The 23,919-nt window shown below is 56.3% G+C and overlaps 1 protein-coding gene across 2 annotated transcripts; it reads right to left on the bottom strand.

The window, feature by feature from the left end:
• Positions 1–550: 550 nt before the first annotated feature.
• On the bottom strand, positions 551–12,886 carry LOC149861120 (SLAM family member 8-like). Of its 2 annotated transcripts, none has more exons than XM_090053253.1 (7): positions 11,231–12,652; positions 5,236–5,598; positions 4,376–4,669; positions 3,882–4,001; positions 3,488–3,579; positions 2,686–2,809; positions 551–2,172 (listed from the first exon to the last, which is right to left on the bottom strand). In XM_090053253.1, the coding sequence occupies exons 2-6, from the start codon at positions 5,558–5,560 to the stop codon at positions 2,696–2,698; spliced, it is 945 nt and encodes a 314-aa protein (XP_089909379.1). In that variant the 5' UTR covers positions 5,561–5,598; positions 11,231–12,652; the 3' UTR covers positions 551–2,172; positions 2,686–2,695. The 2 variants fall into 2 exon arrangements, with proteins under 2 accessions (XP_089909379.1, XP_089909378.1); XM_090053252.1 differs by lacking the exon at positions 11,231–12,652 and adding an exon at positions 12,778–12,886 and having other exon boundaries at positions 552–2,172.
• Positions 12,887–23,919: the final 11,033 nt, after the last annotated feature.

The following is a 23,919-nucleotide window of genomic DNA, read 5'->3' as shown; positions in this document are numbered from 1 at the left end:
CACCCCAGGGGCCTGCAGCTCCCTTGTCACAACAGCTCAGCTGCGGAGGGCAGGCTGCTGTCTCTCAAGCTGCAGGGCAGGTCACCCTTGCATTTCCTGCCTGTGGTCGACATGGCCTAGTTACACGGCAACCTGCGCGACAGCAGTTTGACTAAGCCAGGCTTGACCGGACACGTGCTGATTACCCTGCCGGCTGCAGCAGGTGCCCGAGGGCAGGTCCCACACTGCCCTGGGCTGCGGTCCCGCAGGAGGGACCGGCTGTTTGGACCAGAGCAGGCTGGAGGAAGACTGCCGGCAGGAAAGCGAAGCGGTCCCGGCTGAGACCGGACACAAAGGACTGAGCTGGTCCTGGTTGGGGCAGGATGCAGATAGCTCTGGGATCACCAAATAGGGAAGTGGCAAGAGGTGAACTTCCCTATTCCCAGGGCAGGATTGTCTGGGAATTCATAGCACTGGGGCTGAACAATGGGGCAGTGAGAACCAGAGCTGCTCTTCTTCTTGCCCACCCACCTCACGTCCCCACAGACTACTGCAACCGGCTGCTAATTTTCATAATTTTCTTATATTTGCATGAACGCAGAGGCATACCCTGTCGGGAACAGACGCCTGCCTTGCTACATGTGCTCACAGAAGTGGGGAAAAGAAGAGAGGACTTTGAGACACGCTGGGGTTGGGGTGATTTCTTCACACATGTACACACACACACACACACGCATATACACATGTACACACACATACACACACGTTTCACATGAGATCTGCCTGCCAACTCATCCTCACTTGTTTCATCCTGATAATGCCCCGTGTCCCAGCCCAGAGCCAGATCCCTTCTGGATCAAGGACAGAGGGGGTAACCCTAGCACCAGCGCTCCCCACCCATCCTAGCTGGATACACAGAGGGAAACGGGAATGGAGATACCCCCTTTATAGACAGCAGTAACACCCCCCCAGGGCAAGAAGGGAGCAGGGCTGGGGATGAGGGTCTTGGACCCCCAGAAGGCTGCTCTGGGCAGGGCTCAGATCCACGCTTCACCCCAGGCACCGATCCTACCGCACCGTGCGTCCCAACCCAGCTCTAGAGTTGCTAGGGAAGTGCGTGTGAGCAAAGTCCATCTCTTGACAGATGGTCAATACACCTTTCATCAGGGCGCTTCACTCTGGGCTGCAGCCTGCTGCCATCAGTGGGAGGCCTGGGCCTTTCCCAGGCACTGATCCCACCCCGCTCCCGTCCCATCCCAGCTCTAGGGAAGTGCGTGTGAGCAAAGTACATTTTCTGGTCAATACACCTTTTAGCAGGTTCCACCTGGTAACATGCAACTCCTGGCACCTCCCTGCTAATTTGCTCACCAGCACATCTACCGTGGTCCTGGGAAGGGATACCTGTGATCTTGGGGCTGCTCCTCCACCAGCCCCAGGCAGCCCTGCACCTTTCACCCACCCAGGAATATCATGGGGATGCTTCTTCCAGGCCCTGTGCCACGTTGCAACCCCAGCCGGCCCTGTCACCCTCAGTCCCAACCAGCTGCAGCTCACCCTTCCAGCTGTCTCTCTTTACCCTGCCAGCTTTTCCCCTCCCTAATGCTCCAGCTGCCTCTCCCCCTTGCTGGGACTGTACCCTGGAGCCAGGCAGCATTGACCCTCCCCACATCAAAGCTCTCATTAGTGGATCAGTCCTGCTTCTCTTTGCTGCGTTGCAGCTCGCTGAGCACCACTGAACAAAATAAATGCAGCTCAAGGTCCCGGCACGTGGAGATCAATGGTTTCTTATGGCCACATCCTGTTCAGAGCTGGGGAGGGGCACAGCAACCTGTCCTCTGCCACCACGATGCTCCACTTGCAGCCCGGCTTGCAGCCCCGCGGGGAGGGGGACCGTGGCTCTCTGCTTTGCTGATGTCCCTTCTGGATGGGCCGTGCCCCCCGGTGCAGCCTGGCTCCTCTCCTTTCTGGCCTTTTTTCTCGGTGGCTTGCACCCCGGGAACTACAGCCTCTGCTCCCACCGCAGCCAGCTCCATTGCCTTAGCTCCAGTCCCTTTTTCCCCAGCAGGCTCCGGGGGCACAGGGAAGGTTGTAAAACACAAGGTGGTAGGAGAGCCATGGGGCAGGAGAGCACCGGGTGAGCTGAAGCCAGGGCGCTGGGTGGCAACGACCCCGCAGCTCCCACTCAGCTGGGTCCTGGGGGAAGGAGAAAGGTCCCTGAGGCCACTCATAGGGGTGTAGGGTCCCCTGGTCCAAGCCCTGCCCTGAGACATGCTCACATGCTCCCAAACCCCTTGGACAAACATGTTCCAGCACAGGCGAGTCTGGAGATCCCGTCTGTTGCTCAGGACATTTCCTAAGGGGACACTGGGGATGGCTGAGCCCTGTTCTGGTTGCAGCCCCTGTTCACATGCTTCGCCCCATCCCTGGGAGAAATCCGGATCAGGTTCATCTCCACTGGGTGTAAATGGAATGGCTTGTGTCAATGTAACCGACTCAGTTCCTGATCCAGTTTCAAGTGAAACCAGCACAGCCAAGTGTAGACAAGGCCTGACCCCCTCTATCCCCCAGAGGCTTGGTCCTGGGGCCCCCATGCAGCGAGGGGCCCATGATAACAGGCTCAGAAGAGCATCCTCTCCCGGCCTCCCCAGCCCCTGGGGACCTCGCTTCTCCCTTGATCTGTTGGGAAGCAGGGGCGCGTGCCCTTACGTTGCTCAGTTTAGGTGACCTCGGCTGCGTTTGCTGGGGTCGGGTGGATCTGGTCGTACACGGTGGTGATGAGTGCCTCCTTCTGCAAGCGCCGGTCCACAGTGCCATCCAGGTGCCGCAGGGCCTGAGGTTGAAGTGGAGAGGAGGCCGTCACCATTGCTCTGCCAGCTGACTGTGGGCTGGTCTGCCCCCTCCCCAGGCTGCCAGTGGGGTTGAACCATGGGCTTCCCCTGGCATGGTATGCCCTCTCTGCCCCAGTGAGGGGCAACACACTAGGGAGGGGAGCATCAACCCCGCTAAAGGGGTATGCAGCAGAGAGCAGCAGCTCCTAGAGAGGACACACAAGTACACACCATATCCCCCCCTCCCCTGCATACACACACATCACAGCGATGGGAGCAAGGCAGAGGCCACCACAGCCCTGCACCTGAAGTGCAGCGTAGCAGCAAGCAGCTCCCAGGACGAGATGCACACGTGCCCACTTGTGCACTGTTGGCGCCGGCTGCACAACCAGAGGGCACAGGCTGCCTAGGCTCTGCGGTGCACCCCAAGTCATCAACTCCCCAGGACAGATAAAGCCATGCCATGGTGGCAGCAGCCCTATCTCCTAGCACCAGAGAGCTGTTTCTTGCCCCAGTTTCAGTAAAGGGCCCCGGGAAGCTCCACATCTGCTGAGTGCAGTGGAGGCGAGGATGGGGCTGCCTCCCAAGTAGTGTTGGGCAAATGTGCTGGCAGGATTTGAACTCATGTTCCCGCCTGCTCACAAAGCCTTCACCTTTTGCCTGCTCCCAGCAGACCTCACCTGGTCGTTGCCCTCTGGAGGGCTCCTCCGCAGGATTTCCGCGTACTGGGGGTCCAAGGAGCTGGGCTCAGCTGGGACTGGGGGGGTTGCAGCTGCAATGAGAGCATGAGGCTGAGAGGTGGGTGAGACCCCCCAGCTCTCCCCACCCCCAGCACCTTGATCTGGGCAGCTGCACCCTCCTTGTGCCCCAACCCCCCTGGCTGTGCAGAATGCCTTGCAGTGCAGGTGCCAGCCAGACGAGACACGGGGGGTTTCGGTGGATGCTTCTCCAAAGGGGCATTGCGTGGTCTCATGCCTTCCCAGGTGCAAACAGACCCATTGCAGTGCAGCACCTCCCTCCCAAAGCCCCAGCTCCCTGAGGCATGGCATAGCACCTGGCATCCCCAGGACTTACTGGCTTGGGCCGACTTCTTCTTGTTGAAGCGCCAGCACCAGACAGCACCACCAATACTCAGTGCCAGCAGGATGATAGTCAGGACCACGTAGCCTGGCTTGGAGGAGGACGAGTCTCGGTCTGGAATGGCAGGGGCCACGGGTCAGGGCCGAGGGGGAGCTAGGAGGGTGCTTGGGACTGGCTGTGGGGGTTTGGTGGGGACAGGGACAGCCCATCACTGTGCTGGCTGCATGCCCCACAGCTCACTCATGCTAGCTGGTCCCATTCCCCACTGCACGGAGAACATGGGGTGCCATAAAGGCACTGCCTCCAGCCTTGTGCTTCTCCCTTCCTGTCCCCAGAGCACTCAGTGGCTGCAAATGCACCCCCATGTCATGACAGTGGGGACATGAGGCTCTGAGAAGGGGGAGATGCTTGTCCAGGGTCCTCCAGCAGCAGTCCCACGATCCCAGTCCCTGGAGCAGCCATGCAAGGCCAGGCCCTGAGCCCCTCACCTTCCCGGAGGCAGGTGGCATGCAGGTCGAAGGAGGCGCTTTTCCGGTCGGCGGGGTTGCTGATGCTGCAGGTGTAGGTGGCGTTCCAGACACTGGGCGGCAGGGCCAGGCGCAGGCTCCGGCCGTCAGCGGAGAGCTGGTGTGGCTCGAACCGCAGTGGGCGTGGTGGGCTGCCCATCCCCCAGGTCACATTCACAGAGGCCTGGCTGGGTGCTTGGCAATGCAGTGTGACGTTGCACCACTCTGGGGTGCTGCCCAGAAGCTGGCAGTGGGCCCGGGGTGCTGGCACTGGTTCTGCATGCGGGAGACAGGCAGTTGGATCTGACACTGCAGAGACCAAGCCACCCTGGCAAGCGTCCTCCACCCCGACCCTGGCATGTGCCCCAGCCTCCAGCACCCAAAATCCATCAGGCCCTGAGGAGATGCCCAGACTTTCACCATCTCTGATACTCCTGTTCCTTGGGGCTCACTCAGGCCAGGGCCAGGGGAAGGAGCGGTCTCTTATCGGTGCCCACCAAGACACTTGCACAGTTCTTCGTCTCCATCTCTGGGGCTCAGAGAGACACCAGAGCTGGAGAGATTTAATGCAAGTGGAGAGCGGGTCATGCCAGACACACACGTGTGAACTTTGTGAGGAGGAAGGTGCCAAGTGGGCGTGAGGTGCGAATCTCTAGGCCACGCGGTTAGAGCACCAGTGGGAACCTGGGCTCTGCCACTGCCTCTGGGTGGCCTCAGGCAAGTCCCCTCATCCCTCACCTGACTCCCCCTCTGGATCTGCCAACAATGAGCAGTGGTGAGGCCTAGAGCCAGCGCAGGAGTTGCTTGTGTTTCAGAGCCCTGACGGACTTCCAGGCTCTTACCGTAGACGGCGAGGTGAAAGTCGTAATCCTCCACGACCGCCGGGTGCAGTTTCACGCGGGCACTGTACTTGCCGCTGTCATCCCGCTGCAGTGCCCGGATGCCCAGCGCTGTGGCGTTGGGCACCTCCAGCCGCTGCCGGAACCGGTCACCGGGATCCGGCCGCTCCAGCTTCCCGGCGTTGAACTCTGCCACCACGATGGCGCTGCTTGGCCCCGCGGTGAAGCTCCATTCTGTTGCCTTCACCTGCGCCCCCGGAGGCAGGGACACAGACAGCCAAGCCGAGCTGCCCAGCACCCCGTTCACCTGGCGGGCCGTGGGCTGCATGAGGTGTGGTGGGGCCTGTGCATGGCTGGCTGGGGGGTCTGCGGAGAGAGGCACAAGGAGCATTAGCAACACGGGATTGCAGCAACATCAGCAGAGCGAAGGCTTGCGGGGAACACCCCTATCTGGGCTGTGTCTCTTCCCATTGTCCTAAGGCTTTGGGGGCCACCGAGGCAGCACGAGAAGGAAGCAAGATGCTGCTCGAAGCACTGAGCCCCAGCCCCGCCTGCCAGGGGTGCTCAAGCAGCACCCTGATCCCTGCAGTATCTGGGCAGGGGCGAATCTCACCCAGCAAGGACGTATTTAGGGGTGCTTGGGCTCCAGGGACTTTGGCAGCTTTGGAGGATCTGGGCTTTAGTGCCTCACTAGAACATGCCCTTGAACAGAGATCCCTTGTCCTGAGTTTGTACAGTGCCAATGTAGCATCCTGACACAGGGCTGGGCCTCTGATACAATGGTCCCGCCAAAGCCAAGGATACCCAGCCGAGTAGAGGGTCTGGCCAGTGCCAAAAATTCCCTTGGGACTTGTGGGCTCAGTTGGTTTTACAGACAGCTTCCGGGGAACCTGGGAAGGCCCCAGGTCTGTTCAAAGCAGCAGTTTCAAAGCGGCCCCGTTTCCCCCCTCCCACGCATCTCTGTGGATCTCTGCAGTGCAACAGCCCCTAGGAGGATGGGGGAGCCCCTGCGGATGGCTGCGCCCCCACACAGCCTCCTTCACTGCCTGCTTGGCTAGTCGGGGCGCGGAGACCACAACGGTATCGGTTCCTCCTTTCCACCATAGGTCCGTCCCTGGCCGCCTGTGCCATCCTGGGCTAAATCCCCCCGCAAACAGCCGTGCCTGGCCACAAAACTCTCTTACCCAGAAGTGAAAACAAGGAGTCCTAATATCTCTGGCTGTCAATACTGGCCCATCTAAATGCCCACTATGCTGTGCTGAGATTAGGTTTGGGGTGGGGTAGGGGCACCCACCATCTAGTGGTGCATTTGCCAGATTGATGGCAGGGCTGGTTTTTGCAGGTTTCCCGGGGCAGTGGTGAATGAATTTTTGCAGCAGGGAGGGGGAACTTCATGAGAGGCAAAGGGCAGCTTTCAGCCGGCGGGGAAGTCCAGACCCAGACACAACTCCCACTGAGAGCTGCAGGCCACATCCCCAGCCAGCACCATAGACAACAGTCCAGCTCCATCCTCTTAGCACAAGTTAATTCGATTCCAGCTCAGAGGAAAGGCAGCAAGAGAACACAGCAGCCCCCCCTGGCTCTCCAGGGACCTAGCAGACTTCCTGAGGCTAAAAAGAAAGGCTTATAAAGGATGGGATTCACTTCCAAGGAGGATTATTTTGCGCTGGCCAGGTCCTGCAGGGAGCAAACCAGGAAAGCCAGGGCTGCAACTGAACTCCAACTAGCTTCGAGCATCAAGGACAACAAAAAGTCCTTTTTCAGATATGTGGGGAGCCAGAGGAAAAACAAAGGCAACGCTGGACCCCTGCTGAGCCAGATGGGGCAACTGACAACTGACGCCCAGGAAAAAGCCAACCTATTAAATAAGTACTTTGCATCAGTCTTTCATCAGTCCCATGGGATGCCCATGCCTGCTATGGGACAGGGAGGTCAGGGTGAGGGAGATCCCCTGATCTCCATCAATGCTGACCTCATGAAGGAACACCTTCAGAAGCTGGACACCTTCAAGTCAGCCGGCCCTGATGGGTTACACCCCAGGGTACCCAAGGAGCTGGTGAGCGTCATAGCCCAGCCCCTGGCACGGATCTTTGAAAACTCCTGGCGTGCTGGTGTAGTGCCCGAAGACTGGAAGAAGGCCAGTGTGGTGCTGATCTTCAAGAAAGGGAGGAGAGTGGATCCGGCTAACTACAGGCCCATCAGCCTGACTTCTATCCCGGGGAAGATCTTAGAAAAGTTTATGAACAAGGCCATCCTTAGTGGACTGGCTGACGCCAACATCCTGAGGGATAGCCAGCACAGGTTTGATGTGGGTAGGTCTTGCTTGACCAATCTCATTTCCTTCTATGACCGGGTGACCCATCATCTGGACAAGGGAGAAGAGATTGATGTCATATATCTTGACTTCAAAAAAGCCTTTGATCTGGTATCCCATGATCACCTCTTGGCCAAACTGGCTAATTGTGGCCTTGGGTCCACCATGATCCGCTGGCTGGGAAATTGGCTCCGTGGCCGGACCCAGAAGGTTGTGATTGATGGCAGTCACTTATCATGGTGCCCTGTGACCAGTGGGGTCCCCCAAGGCTCTGTCCTTGGACCCATACTGTTCAACATCTTCATTAATGATGTGGACGTTGGAGTCAGGAGCGGACTGGCCAGTTCGCCGATGACACCAAACTTTGGGGTAAAGCATCCACGCCAGAAGATAGGCGGGTGATCCAGGCAGACTTGGACAGGCTCAGCAAATGGGCAGACGAGAACCTCATGGTGTTTAACACCGAACAATGCAAGGTTCTCCACCTTGGGAGGAAAAACCTGCAGCACCCTTATAGGCTTGGCAGTGCTACGTTGGATAGCACTACAGAAGAAAGAGACTTGGGGGTCATCATTGAACACAAGATGAACATGAGCCTGCACTGTGATCCTGCGGCTAGTAAAGCAACCGAAATGCTGGCTTGCATCCATAGATGCTTCTCAAGCAAATCCCGGGACGTCATTCTCCCCTTGTACTTGGCCTTGGTGAGGCTGCAGCTGCAGTACTGCGTCCAGTTTTGGGCTCTACAATTCAAAAAGGATGTGGAGAAGCTTGAGAGAGTCCAGAGGAGAGCCACGCGCATGATCAGAGGTCAGGAAAGCAGACCTTACGGCGACAGGCTGAAAGCCATGGGGCTCTTTAGCCTGGAAAAGCGCAGGCTCAGGGGTGATCTGATGGCCACCTATAAGTTTATCAGGGGTGACCACCAGGATCTGGGGGAACATTTGTTTACCAGAGCGCCCCAAGGGATGACGAGGTCGAACAGTTATAAACTATTGCAAGACCATTTCAGGCTGGACATAAGGAAGAATTTCTTTACTGTCCGAGCCCCCAAGGTCTGGAACAGCCTGCCAGCGGAGGTGGTTCAAGCGCCTACATTGAACACCTTCAAGAGTAAATTGGATGCTTATCTTGCTGGGATCCTATGACCCCAGCTGACTTCCTGCCCTTTGGGTGGGGGGCTGGACTCGATGATCTTCTGAGGTCCCTTCCAGCCCTAATGTCTATGAAATCTATGAAATCTTTGCAACTCCCCTGCAGGGGGTTGAAGGCTTCTGCCAAATTCCCCCTTAGTCTTCTCTTCTGCAGACTAAATCAGCCCAGTTCCCTCAGCCTCTCCTCACCAGTCATGTTCCCCAGCCCCTGAACCATTTTCATTGCCCTCCACTGGACTCTCTCCAGTGCGGCCACATCCTTTCTGTAGTGGGGGACCCAAAACTGGACACAGGACTCCAGATGTTGCCTCCCCAGTGCTGAACAGAGGGGAAGGATCACTCCTTTCGATCTGCTGGCAATGCTCCTACCCAATGCAGCCACTGAGATCTCCACAGACCCATCTAGACAGATTCTGATGCTCATCCCCGGGGTCTGGCCTCGGGGCACCTCTCAGTGTTGAGGACTCCAGGAAACTTTTAGACTCACCGGCCAGCTCTGGATCCAGCTCCATTAGGAACTTGGAGCTGGGGACAAGGAACCGCTGGAAACAGTCTGAGACCTGTTAGGGGGTCACCATGGGCAATCAGTCTCCCTGGTCTTAAAAAAACATGTATCCTGGTTTGCACAGAGTCACGTCAGCTCAAAGCCACATCTGGGGGCAGGGCGAGAGCACTGCACTACATGGCTAGAGACCCCAAAGTCAACTGGAAGTTATTCCCCCACCCTGGTGATGGGCGGAGTGGTCCCTGGATCCTGCTGCCACCTCTCAGACATCAATGCTCGACATAAACCAGGTCAAAGGGAGCAGCATGGACTGTGATTTCCCTACTCTGGTCTCCTGCTGCAAGGCAGAAGAAGCAGATGTGCCTTGAGTATCCAAGAAGATTAAACCCAGCAGCACTGGCTGTGCCTAAACCCTCGGCCGGCCAAGTTACAAGCGACCTCCCTGCAGTGTCTCTGTGGGTCCTGGTGCATGGCCTGAACTGAGTCCTCTTTGCCTTTCTTGGATTTTCTTTTTGGCTCTTGCAAAACTCTGCTCCCGGCCGCCTCTCCGGCCATTTTGTTCCCTTCTGAATTCGTAGAGCTGAGAGAGAGGAAGGATTGCCCAGCACCGGGGCCATGACAGGACAGCTCTGCCCCCCAGAATGAAGTCCCTGGTAGAGAGCGAATCCCCTGCTCCCTCCCCCCAGAGCTTTGCCCTCACACAGCACGTCTTCCCAAGACTGACCACTCACTCGCACGCTGAAAGAGCAAACGTAGAAGATGGTGTAGAAGCACCACCTGGCAATGCTACCCATACTGCTACTGCAAAAACTGTGTGGTCTGCTAGCGGACCAGATCAAGGCCCCTTTGTGCCACACATTGGACCCCCCCCCCCAACACCCCCCACTTTTCCCCACAGGGGTAACAATCCAAACAGGACACACAAAGGCTGTAGCAAAGAGGGGAGAACCCACTGTAATATTTGCAACCACCTTTATTTTTCTTTGGCCATTTGGGGTTTTATTTTTTGGGGGATGGCGGGAGGTGGACTCTTTCTGGATGGGTTGGAGCTGGCGGGATGCTTTCCTGTACTGTGCATGTTCGATCTGCTACAGGGCAAGGCTGGGGAGAGAGAAAGGAAGCAGCTAAAAGGATGGCAAGGGAACTCAGGCCGCATCTAACCGTTCTATGGTACCAGGCACTGATTTAAATCAAATGGTTTGGTTTTTTTTTTTTAGAACTCAAGGTTGGCTTTCAACCTCAGCACCCACTGCCGGGGCTGGATTTTCCAGTAGACACAGCGCTTCGTGCACCCGACCTTATCTGAAAATCTGGTCCGTTGGAGGCAGCTGAGACCTGAAAATGCTGCATGCACAAAACTCCCAGTTCCAGAGAACATAATGACTCGGCTCCCATCTCATAGCCGGGGCTGTGGGAAGTGCTCTCTGGGCTCTGCAGCATTGCATACAGGGAGACAGGAGATGTCCGTGCCCTCAGGACAGCATGTCAAGCCCAAACCAGCTGCCTTTACCTTCCCCCAAAATGTCAGGCTCTGAGGATGCTCCCACCACTTGCTTTTGGATGTACAGCTGGGGCCCAGCTGCATCGTCAGCTGGTTACACAGGAGAGACGAGATGAGTTGACCACTGAGGATGTTTGTACACATTACGATCAAAGCACAGCGCGGACCACTGAGACCACTAAGATGCAGCCCTGGGCTGCTGTCCTGGCTGGCCTCTGAACATGGTGAGTCCCCCCTGTAGGGCTCACCTGCTATTTAAAGGTGTGCTACCCTATGTCCCTAGGCAGCAGCCCATATTAGCAGACTTCTGCAAAGTAGGGGAGTGTTATTCCTCCCATTTCCTAGAGGCACGGGAAGTGTAGAGCCAAGCAGGAAATTGAGATCATGCCTCAAAAGCAGAACAAACTGCTGGATTGAGCGCTGGGTCAGTCAGGTCCATGCGATTCAGGAGCCCACACACTCTTCAACTGTCCTAGGCTTACAAAACCCAGAACCAACCCCCACAAAACCTATGAATCTGATACCTCAATCCCTGGATTGCCTTCCGACACCGCTGCCATGTTTTGTTCTCATGACCGCTTTGTAGTTCATTTTAAGGCTGGCAGTTAAAACAAAAGCACGTCCCAGCAACTAACAGGATGCAAGACGTGTGCTTCTGCTCTTTCCACACCCGGCATTTTTCCACTTGGTTTTCCGAGCCGTTTGCCAGCGGCCATCTGACCTTTTGGCGCGTGGGTCCCTCTGACATCTCGACATCCGTTTCAGGCTGCCAGCTGCTCTTTCATTACCTATATGGTAGTGGCGTGCGCGGTCCCCGCTTTATTGTTCGGGTTCTTCTAAGGAAATGACAGGTCGGAAAAAATGCCGAAGCTGGGTCACTTTGTTACAATCGCAACGTTTCCTGAGCTCGTTGGAGCAGCTGAATTTTATCTTGTTTACCCAGAAGTTGCCTGCAACACATTAATCTCAGCAAATCCCTGCTCTCAACCCACAAGATCTGCGCGTTTGTAGGAGAGCCCCGGATTACAACGGAAAAGTCCAAGAGTTGAAGAGGCTTAAACCTGAGCTTACGAATGCTCCAGAGAGAGACTTATTTTTGCTTTATCCAGACAACGGTTACAAATTTGAGCTGCTTGGGACTAAATCCCCATGGTCAGGTCTGGATGTGAATTAGTCTAGCGCAGGTCTAATAATGTGACAAAAGGAGGAAGCGGCAGGGGAGGCACCTGGGTTTGTTCAGCATTACCTAGTTTCTGTCCCAGGTCTGAACTCTGCCAAAGCATCACGGAGCAACTCACAACTTGCTGCAAAGTCCTAAGTCATCTTGTTAGAGCGGTTCCTGGTTTTGTGGTGATATCTCTTCACATCGCAGAGCAGCAGAGCTTGAGACTGGGATGAGGATGCTTCAATTACCGGGCAATGTTAAATCTGGCCAGAGGGTTGCATTTGAGGGACGCAGGGCTCCCTGGTAATCTGATCTTCCTGCTGTGGTTTTCCCTTAGAGTCGGGGGAGAAGCAGCACATCCACGGATTCTCCAAGTGAAAGATAAGGAAGCTGTTTTGGGGGGGATCCACATCAGCCCCTTGGCTGCTACAAATGGGCCAGGCCATGCTGCCCTGCTCCTAACCAGCCGAGTGCCTGGATTGTGGCACAGAAAAGGTCAGAAGACAAGTTTGTGTGGAGCAGGCTCCTTTCCCTGGCATCACCAGCAGAAGGAAGAAATCAGGCGTGTTGCATGACCCGGTCATGAATCCTTGAATTCACGCGCTCAGACGCAGCATCTACTGGCCTGATTAGACAATGCTCTAGAAAACAGCTAGTGACAGACCTCTGCTGGCTGGGATAGAGGATCCTTAAGCCTCTGTGCGTCTGTCCTTGCTTTTTCCCTGGTATTCATTCAGCATCCAGTTGCTCCCCTGCACTTAGATGGGTGCACTAGGGAGAAACCCACCTGCTGGGTCCATGGTCTCCCTTCCAGCCCTTGTTCCTTCCTGCAGTTCACATCACCCACCCGTCCCCTCTGCTGCCACGTGCCTGGCTCTGCTCCACCCTGCGGACAGTCTCACTCACCTGGCCAGAGGCTGATCAGCATCATGAGAAATAGCAGGAGAGAGGCACGGCCACGGGCCGCTTCACCATCCATGTTCTCACCGCTCTGGCGGCTCTCTGTTTATCCGTGGGCAGAGACTAATATTGGAGCAGTGTTGGGGAGGAGCAAAGCTGGCCAATGGCACACTGCAGGAAGCTTGCAGCCTAGAGCTTGCATGGAGCGAACGAGCATGGGCTGAGTGCTCGTCCACTATGGCCTGGCAGAGGGTGCTAGGCACCTCTGGAGGAGACTGAGATGCTCCCAGTCGGCTGCAGCTTGGGCTGTCCTGACTGCACACCCCAGGTGCCGGGTAAGAACTGAGTGTGGGTGCCTTGAGGAATCCTCCAGCAGGATGCTAAAAGGATGTGGTTCCCGAGATGGGAATCCCTCTGAGCTAGGGGCTAAATCCTGTGCTATAAGGAGGGCGCTGGGGCCGGTACAGGCACTGGTTTTGCACCAGATCGTTTGAAATCATAGGACTGGATGCAGAAGCTCAGACTTCCTAGTTCAGCCCCCTGCCAGATGCCGGATCCTGCTCCAGCCCAGGCAGACTCCTTTCCAGCCTCTGCTTGGAAACTTCCAGCTTTTTACATTGGTGCAAAACACTGGTGCACCTGGCAGCCTGTGCCGGGGCTGGGTTGCCTCTGCCCCAAGGGCTGTGAACCCACGTGTCAGGCCCTGCAAGGGCCTTGCTGCACTCACCTGCCCTTGCTCCAGCATCACGGGGAGCTGGTTTCTCCAAGGCAAAACCTTCCCCTGCACAAGACAGAGCAATGGGGTGACACTGGGAGGCAGGAGACTGGCAGAGATGGGCCCTGGGTCTGAGCCGGTCCAGCCGTCTCCTGTCTTGCCCCTGCCACAGAGGAGAGGGAGAACCCACACCCAGATGTGGACCAGCTCTCCCCAAAGGGATGGCAGTGTCTTCTTCCCCTGACCACGAGCCGGATGCCTGGGTTCTGTCCTTGGCTCCAGACTGATATGCAACCCCGAGCAAGCTATTTGTACAGATCTGGAGGGGCAGGGAGGTATAAACAAAGGCAGGGCAGAGCCTTCCAGCTTAAACTTTTTTGGGGTGGGAAATTCTGTTTCCGGTTGCCCAAAAACTTCTGCAGAAACTATCTGCTGTTCTTGGAAACTTGCCCTCATCCATCCCAGCCCCAGGACTGGGTGAGCATTTATTTGTCATACTTTTAGCCAAAAACTAGAAAAAAAAATCTGTGTTTCCAAGAAGGAGCTGGATACGTTTTGCAGCACTTAGAAAAGGATTTCACCCCACTTTGATGTCATCTTCCAGGGAGGAGGAGATTCCTGCCCCATTCTTGTTGCCCTGCTCAGCAAAGGGCTGCGAGACCAATGGCTGGAAACAGGGGAGTGCCCTTAACCAGAAGGAAGGAGCGTGTTTGGGTGGTAAGAAAGGAGCACAGAGCTTGGTCATGGCATGTTTTGTTTTGGAGAAGGAAGCCTGGAGGGGGAGATGTCAACTGTTTTCTGCCTTGCTGTTTGCTGCTCTTGAAAGGAACTTAAGCGAATTAACCCACTCCCAGCTGACTAATTAATCCAGTCCCTTTCTGTGGCATCTTCTGAGGCCTCAAGATGCATCCTTGGGCTCTCAGCGAGGCCTTGTGACCATCACATGCTCTTGGGAAATAATGCTGGTGCACAGTGCATCTGCTGGAGCACTCCTGTGAGCGGGGGCCAGTGGTGGTCAGGCTTTCAGGATGGGGCTTTGGGGCATGGATTTCCCCCCACTGCATTTTGCTTGGAAGAGAGGAAGCGAAAGCTCCTGATTTCAGTTGCCAGCTGATGGGGAAACCCACTGCACGGCAGAAGGGCTGAAGCAGCAGAAGGCGCTGGGGCACGAAGGTTGGCCTTCCCAAGAAGGCCTAGAGGGAACCTGCATCCTTGCAGTCTGCACAGAGACGGGGCAGAGCTGCAGGCAACTCCTGCAAATGGGCACTCTCAGCGCTGCAGGGGTTGCACATCAGACCCAGGGGGCAGATGGGTTGGGATGTCCCACCAGGCTCCTGCCACCCCCTCCCTAGCATGCACCTGCACAGCACCATCCGCAAGCAATGAGACCCAGCTCAAGTCGGGGGCTGGGATAGAGGGTTAACCTCCCCAGCCCAGAAATTCATCCCCCAAAGCCATTCAAGTCGACAGTCTCCAGCTGGCAGCAGAGATTCCCCCCACGAGATGGCTCCGTGGCCAGACGGGTTCCTCTGTGAATGCCTGGGGGTAGCACTGGCACCCATGCAAGCCACTGCTGTGGTCCTCAGAACTGCAGTGCTTCACACTTTCCTGGCACGGGAAACCGATGCAATCGGCAGAAGGACTGGCGCAGAGCCGATCATCTCCCAGAGGCTCAGGAGATGGGGTAGGGGAGCTGTCAAGGCCCAGAGCAAGCTGGGAGCTTGTCAGTGCCAGGCTATGCTGCAGCACAAGGTAGAGCAACCCCAGAGCTGCTCCGATCTGTGCCCACCGTGACTGGGAAGGGTTTGCTCCAGCTGCCAGGGGTCCCAGTGCACAGCACAGCCCTGCCCGCCTCGGACAGCCAGGAGAGCCTGGAGGGGAGGGCGCAGAGCTGGCTAGGCAGGATGCGGCCACTGCTTTAGTGGCTTCCCTGATGCTCAGGACAGCATTGCAGATGGGGCCTTGTGGGGAAGAATCACTGCCACGAGTTGTGTGTGGCTTTGGTGCGATAGGGCTGTAATTCCCCCCATAGACATGTACGTGCATACACACACTCCCGATGCAGCAGAACAGATGGGGATGAGGCCAGGAGCAGGGCAGAGCTGCTGAGTTAGCAGCGTGGGGAGGAAGAGAGGAGCCCAGCAGCCCTGCCCCAGCACTGACAACAGGGCCTCTTTCCTGCCCCAGCTCCTGGGCACTGCAGGCCGGGCAGGCCCACTTTCTCTCCCCCTGCCCAAATGGTCCCCCCCAGCCTCAGCTGGCATGTAGCTGGCTCCTAGCCAGATGGCATGCTGCAGTGAGAAAGGTGTGAGCCAAGCTCTGACTTGGTGGCTGCACTACACCACAGCCCAGCTCCTTCATGGCACCTTGTGGGGAGGAAGAGCGCAACCTCCCCTCACCTTGATGTGCTGCTAGCACCATTACAGCCTCTCCCATGGGGGGCCCAGCTGCGAATCGGGACCCTGTGGTGCTGGAAGCTGTACAAAGCCAAAGTGAGATGTGGCCCCTGCCCAAAGAGCCCCTACTCTAAACCTTTAGTGCACTTTAGTCACATTCGCACACATGTGCTAGGGTCAACGCAGGCGCGATCGTTGGCCCCTTCCAACCCCATAACCCCTACTGTGATCCATCGCTCCTGGCACAAAGCTTGCAGCCAGCCAGACACCGACTTCTGCTCTGCAGACCGCAGACAAACAGCTGCCTGGGCAGGAACCGGGTGCAGCACTTCCCCTGCTCTAAGATCCAGGTCTGAAGCCAACCCAGGGTCCTCATCCTGCACGTACAGGCTCAAACACAAAACAGGGAGCTCTGGGGGGGGTCTGATCCAGGACTCAGCAGCCCCAAGCACAGCTCAGCTGTGTGGACCGAGGTTGTTTCCATGTGGAGGCAACAAGACGGAGGTGAGGCATAATAAGGGGTGGAGAATACACCTTGGAGGGCAGAGCCAGGGGCTCCAGTCACTTGCATGGAGCTACCTGGAATGGACCCAAGGAAGACAGAGACCGAGGTCTGGAAACTGGGAAGGGAGGTGCCAGAGGCTGGACTAGATGTGACCTCCTGAGGTCCCTTCCAGCCCTCGTTTTCTATGATTGCACATACTCTTGGTTGGGTAGCTGCATGTGGCTGCAACACCACTGCTCTTGGCAGTGGGAGCACGCATGACTCTTACGCGTGGCCGTGTCTGGGAGTGTGGTTTTCCCCTGAACTTGGACTCATAAAAGCCCAGGGATTTTTGCCCATGGGAACTGTGTGTGCAGGGAGCCCAGCAGGAAGTGAGCCATGGTCTTGATGCAATCACAGACTGCCCCTCCATCTGTCCACCCTCCCTCTCTGGCCATCTGTCTGCCTGTTGCAAACTGCTTCAAGTGGGACCAGCCCCAGCTACATCATCCCAGCCAAGCCGGGTCTTAAACACCTTACACACATGTGCACACAAGCACACAAGTTATAGGCACGACACACAACTGTTCAGCCAATGTAGGGCAGCAAGTATGAACCTTATAGATTAGCCCAAGTATCTAACTATCTATCTATCACTGGGTTTTTGGCTGCAGCCATGTTGGTCTAAAGACATAGGCAGGTGCAAGGTTCTTTGAGTAGAGGTGATAACTTTTATTCAACTAACTGAATAGTTGGAGAAAAGTTCTTGGCAAGCTTTTGGGCGCAATCACCCATCTTCCTATGCCTGATGAAGGGTGATTGTGCCTGAAAGCTTGCTAAGAACTTTTTTCCAACTACTCAGTTGTTTTAATAAAAGATATCACCTCTATTCAAAGAACTTTGCCTGCCTACATCTTTCATAACATTTGATGAAGAGAGCTCCAGCTCCTGAAAGGTTGTGCTATATATCTACACACACACCTGCACAGCCCCACACTTTGCTTAGTTTAAAGGTGCAAATCTACCTTGTTTTCCGACTATCTATGTACTGCGTATGTACTTTGTAGCTACCTATATCTCTCAGCTCTTCTGAGCCAGAGCAGACCCTGGCACCATCAGAAAGCTACAGCTGCCCTCCAGTGGCTAAGCAGGGCATGAAGTGGGTGGGAAGCGTTAGCGTGTGGCTGCTGTCTGGGGCTGAGGCAGACCCCGCCGGGGGTGATGGCCTGACTGTGGAGCTGTGGACACCCCAAGGGCCCTGATACACAGGTAGATGAACTCTTTGGGTAAAGGCAATATCCCTGATACACAGGTGTGATAACAAGATGTGCAGATGCACTGGGTTAGGAAGTCACAGTCATGAGGGACAAAGGTAGCGTGCAAGGAGGGACACAAGGGGCAGGGGTTAGGGGCAGCAGAAGGCTGGTCCTGCCCAGCCAGCCTCAATGCTTGTGTGGAGCCGGTGACACCCATGGTGGGTCACTTGGTCCCAGGGTATGTGCGGAAATGGAGTCTGCCACAGAGGAGAACGTGGCGAGGAAGAAAACAACACGGAACGACTTATCAGCTGCTTCAGACTTGGTGATTGCAGGGCCAGAGGGAACCCCAGAACCACTGTCTCCCACCAGCTAGGAAACATCAGCCAGGAGCCCCCCTGTGAGCCCGACCGCCTGCGCTCACCACAGCAAGAGGCTGGAAAGAGAGAAGGAGCCTCCAAGAAGCTGCATGGTCACTGCTTTCCACCAGAGGGGACTGCAAGCCCAGGAAAGAGCCGCGGCTCCTGAACAACTCCAGCTCCAGCCCCTCCACGTAGGGAACAGGTTCGTGCCACGGCCGTGGCCATTCATCACCTGCTGCCCACGGAAAAACAGTCACTTTGCAAAGATTTACTGCCCCAGCTCAGGCTGTGGCTACTTGTGCCAGAGCCAGGAGCCTGCTGGCCTGAGTAATATATCTGGAGCAGGGCAGGAACCAGCACATGCATCATTTAAGTGTTGCTGTCTTGGTCTGGCAGCCTGTGTTGGATGAACAACTCCTGTCAGGCACTTGGTGGCCTCTGCAATGCTGCACTTCCTTCTTGACCCTGCTGATGTGTGCCCTGGAGCATGCAGGTGAGCCAGCTCCACCCCTTGAGCTCAGGGTTTTCACATCACCCAACAACACCTTGCAGCATCTGGGCTGGTTCCTGGCACACAGGACTTCCACAGAATTAAGCCTCTGAAGCTCTTAGTGGCATCTCGTCTCCCAACCCCATCCCAGGTGGGGACAACCGCTCAGCTGTCGTGCACACCCGGATCCAAGCTGCAGAGAAAGGCTTGGACTTATCGAGGGAGTCTGTGGCAGAACAGAGGCTGAGACCCAAGTCTCCCAGGGCCAAGGTAACCCTCAAGGCACTGGCCCAGTGACCCCAATGGATCCTAGATGTAGTTAGTCTGCATCAGCCCAGGTGTTATCCGGCCATGGGCAACACACAACGACCCAAAGGAAAACCATGCAGGAGGTGGCTGCATCCTCCATGATGCTGCACTGTGGGCTTGGAGATACCTGCACAGAGCTATGGCATGGGAGGCAGACTCACTTGTGGCTGCCAAAGCCCCCCCCTGCCAGCTCCTGTGCCATAGCTGCCTGCATCAAGAGGCAGTGAACAAAGGAGAGACCACATTCATGGGTTCCTGTGCTGCCTGGAGAGGGGAGCAGAGCCTGGCCCTCCCCAGCTCCAGCTGCATCACTTGGTCACTAGACTCCACTGCCTATGACCAGGGGGGTAACAGCTCCCTGCATGACCAGCTGGAACATGGCTAGCGTGGCTATTCCTTTGGTTCCCTGCCTCAGGATGCCTTAATGGAGCTTTCCAATGAGCAGGGCTGCGTGTTAACTACCTGCACCTGAAGACTCTTAGGCAGGGGGTAGGCGAGGAGCCTGGTAAATCATGGCAGTGCCGTAGGTACCCAGCCAGGCTGGAGCAGTATTTCTCGCATGGGTGGTGCAGAGCAGCGAGGAATCAATACTCACTGAAGTGGCAACAGCCCCTGCTGAACAGTGATCCATAACCCACTCCCCACCCTACCATCTGCAGGGCACCCGGGGCTCTTTTCAGTGGCTGGTCATTGGCAGGTCCAGAGATGGTGAGAGCCATTTGTTCCCCTCAGATCGGATGGCAGCAGAAGCTTGACTCAGCCTGGAGCAAGAGGGATGAGGAAGGGACCTGCAAGCGGGACATGGCAGGACTTGGCCTCTGTCCCCATTACTGATGAAGGCTGCGTGCCCAGGCCAGGTTCACAGTCTCGGGGTGCTCTTGGGTCTCCCTGTTTACACCCCCAGGGACATCAGACACTTCCATTGCCAAGTGGAAAGCCTTGAGGACCCTGGCTTGAGCTACCATGAGTGCAATTCACTGCATAATCTGACGATAGAAGACCACAGCAGACCTGTCTGAGGGTGCCAGCTGGCCACGTGCAGCACAGCATCACTGGTTTCAGCCACTACATCATTTGCTTGGCTGCCTCAGGAGCTTACTTTCAGCATCTAAGACCCTTTTCCCTTTCTGGCACCCCCATTTCCCAACTCCCTCCCTTTCAGAAAGGCAGTCATGTCTATGAAAATCACTGAACTCCTCCATCCAGGAGTTAAACCCTGAACAGTCAATACTTGGAACAGGCAGGGCCCAAACATAGCCTGGCCCCAGTCTCCTGCCCTCCCCTCCCTCCCCACCAAATGGGAGCATTGTTAATATTAACTTCTCTGCATCCCAAGCGTGCAGACAAACCCATTAATATTTGCCAAGCAACTGCATACGATGCTGCCGTGGGCTGGAGAAACACCTGGGGCCCGATTCCTGGCTACACGTGGTACCAAGCAATCACATGCAGCAGTGCAAAGTGGGTCAAACACACTTCTGGGTTTCATATTCGCTTTGCACAGCTATAACCGATCATGCAAAGCACAGGGCAATGGAGAACCAACCCCACTAAGCAGGGCCATGATTAGACAATTCAAATTACACTTCCAGGTCCCGATATGCACTCCCGCTTCCTGAGGGAAGAGGAATGCTTCGCAGGGGGCTGGGAAGCCTGATTCATTATTGTCTGCAAGACGCTTTTTCCTCCTCAGATGAAAGGCACGGCAATGGGGAAGCACAAAGGGCTGCCGCTGTGTTTCGCTCCTGCAAATAATCAAAAAGGGGATTTTGTTTTTTAACCCCGAAAGGCTTGTGTTGTAAAATAGGACATTCCTACCAGCAGGCAACAGAGTGGGCTGCCTGAGGGAGTGGGGAGAGAATGCACGTTGGAGAGAAATGCAGTGTTTTATAATTTATCATGGAGCGTTAGTGATCGAGACTCTTCTGTGGAATATTCCCTCCTGGGCCTGCGCTGATGGCAACACTGCTTAGCACTTTACAAGTAGCCTCCTCCCTTGGAGGGTCCCAGAGCACTTTGCAAACCCTAATTAATCCTCTCGCTCTCTGTCTCACACACTCCCATCACAACAGCACAGTGGAAAGAGATGCGAAAGCCTGATCATGGCAGATTTCACAGAGTGGCCTCCGGGAATGTCCTGCCCTCTCTCATAAGGATAGTAAGACCTTCTAGGTTACTTTGTTGAGAGGTGCGGAGCAGCTGCAGCTCCCAAAGGCGACAAGGACTTTGCACCTCCGGGCAAATGTTCCAAAAGGGCTGTTGAGTGGTGATGAGAAAACCACTGAGGACACAGGCCGCTGCGCACCAAACCTTGTGCATTCAGATGGATGTACTGATGCGTGCCTGGGCTGGCACAAGGACTGTGCTTTGGTAACATGAAGGGTCTTTAAAGCAAGGGGGAAGGGGGGGGCATTTTCCTGCTGTACTCGGCCTTGGTGAGGCCGCAGCTGGAGTACTGCGTCCAGTTTTGGGCTCCACAATTCAAAAAGGATGTGGAGAAGCTTGAGAGAGTCCAGAGAAGAGCCACGTGCATGATCAGAGGTCAGGAAAACAGATCTTATGATGAGAGGCTGAGAGCTATGGGGCTATTCAGCCTGGAAAAGCGTAGGTTCAGGGGTGATCCGGTGGCCACCTATAAGTTTATTGGGGTGCTCATCAGGATCTGGGGGAACGTGTGTTCACCAGAGCCCTCCAAGGGATGACAAGATCAAACGATCACAAACTCCACTGTGACTGATTCAGGCTGGACATAAGAACTTCTTCACTGTCCGAGCCCCCAAGGTTTGGAATAGACTGCCGCCGGAGGTGGTTCAAGCACCTGCCTTGAATGCCTTCAAGACACATTTGGATGCTTATCTTGCTGGGATCCTATGATCCCTGCTGACTTTCTGCCCCTGGGCCAGGGGGCTGGACTTGATGATCCTCCGGGGTCCCTTCCAGCCCAAATGTCTATGAAATCTATGAAAAGCTGCAATTTTGTATTGCAAAACCGAGTCACTGCTGTATTGTGGACTTTCTCCTCCTGAAGCACCAGCTTTGGGAGTCATAAGACTCCCTGTAGTCATTCCCCTCCTCCCCGCACGCTCCAAGCTGTCCAACAAAGGCTTGAGCTCGTAACCCGAGTGCAACCTACAGGCTCAGAAGCCGCATGTGTGTGAAGGGGGGCAAAATATAAAGGACCAGACCTATTATTATTATTAATTTCCTGACCAATTATTACTGTTACAGTCACAGGCTATTTGAGCCAGTCCCCGCTTGACCATGGAGCAGAGGGGTGTTGCAAAGCTACTGCAAAGATGCCCAAATCCCCTTAACTCTGCCCCTCCTGCCTTCCCCTATCCCCGCGGGCTTCTTGCTCTGCGCAGCCAGCCCTGTCGCATGGCGCAGGCTCCAGGGCTTGGATTTAGACCTGGAATGAGACCCTGGGGTGGAGAAGGGAGGAAAAGGCCGCAATTCCTTGGTCTGGATGCAAGGAGGGCTCCAGCACGCGTCTAGACCCTAGTGCATGGGCAGCAGGCTGCAGTGGGGGAGGGGAACCTAACTCCTATGCTGGGGTAGGGGGATACTTGGAAGCCCCCCTCCCCCAGCCTAGGGGATGACCGCAACGCGCCAGAACGAAAGAGCGGAAACTCCCCCCCAGACTCTGCTCCAGGGAGCCCGTTCGGATCCCCAGGAACCCCCCTCATCGCCCCCGGGGATTTTCCAATCCCGCGCCACAGCGCCATCCCCAAGTCAGGCACTGCCGATGCCACCCCAGAGCGCCAAGCACCTGCGAAGCCCCCACCTCCACGCAAGGCCTCCGCTCCCTGGGGCGCTCACTGATGACGATGGGGCAAGGCACTGCTGCGGGGCGGGGCTTCTAGGAAGACTTGAAGACTCAGCCCCGCCCACCGCTGCGCTGGGGGTTGTTCTCGCGAGACGTGGGCCCAGATCTCGCGGGATTTCAGGGCCAGGCAGTCAGCTGTACTGGGCAGTGGGCAGCCCTGATTCAGGGGGTTGGGGGGGACCCTATGGGGAGCGGTGGGTGGCCCGATGGGATAGTGGGTGGGGGTCCCTATGGAATAGGGGATAGGGGGTGGGGGCTTGCAGGGCAGGGGTCCTCCAAAGGATGGAAGCATGGGCTGGAGGGGGGGTGAATGTGGGCCCCCCCAATGGGGCTCCGCATAGGCTATAGGGGCAGCGAGGACGCCCATGTGCTGGAGATGGGGGACTGGAGCTGAGCCCCCCGGAGGAGCAGGGGGTGAGATCCCACCCCCGCCCTGCTGCTGGGGCTGCGCAGGGTGGGCAGACGGCGCAGACCTGCCCCAGGCAGCGCGGAGGACTCCCTGCTACGAGCGCATCGCTTGCTCCGCGTTTAGTTGCGCTCGATTGAGTGCTGCCCTGGGGGCGCTCTCATCCCTCCGGCACGGCGGAGAGGGAGGGGGCCGCCCGCTCCGGCAACTGCCCGGCTGAGCAGGTCTGGAGCATCTGCCGCCCGCTCTCAGCTCTGCACCAGCGCCTTTCGCTTCCACCATGCAGGAAGCCTGGCCGATGTGGCGCCGGGAGTCTCAGCTCGAGCATCGCTCTTGACTTGGGCTCTGCGCCAGCCCTCAAACATCCTGTCGGCTGCAGACGTGTTTCGGCAGCGATGACAAGGTGGCATGATTAGGATTCACCCTGAACTGGGCAATGAGGGACCTTGAATGAAGCATGAGGGCTTTAAACTGCCAGAACAGTGGTCATTTGGGGTGCATTTGGGTGAGTCCAGGAGCTACGGGGATGGGAGCGCAGCCAGCCCCTAGAAGGGTTATCTCCCTGCTTGAGCGTCGGACAACTTGGCCTCTCAAGGCAACTCCCGGCTGCTCCATGTCCCACGTGAAATATCCAGCTGAAGGATGGAGGTGCCTTTCACAGAGCCATGTAAAGGGCTTGGAGACCCACACAGAAAAGTGCGACCGTGTTCCATCACAAAGGGCCCTTGTGTGTCTTCTCTATAAATAACACTAAAAAGGAAATGTTTCCCAGGCAAGGCATGTGCTGTGCCTGGCTGGGAACCGGGCGCTGCAGGGAGTGGTGGAGAGCAAAGCAGTGCCTGACCCTTGAGGATGAGCCACTCCTGGGTCTGCCTGGGAGACAAGTGCTTTTATCACTGAGAGA

The sequence above is a fragment of the Crocodylus siamensis genome, chromosome 6 (assembly GCF_052110815.1).
Source record: "Crocodylus siamensis isolate JL-2025a chromosome 6, ASM5211081v1, whole genome shotgun sequence".
Classification (NCBI taxonomy): Eukaryota; Metazoa; Chordata; order Crocodylia; family Crocodylidae; genus Crocodylus; species Crocodylus siamensis.
This window is presented reverse-complemented; position numbering and strand designations above follow the sequence as displayed.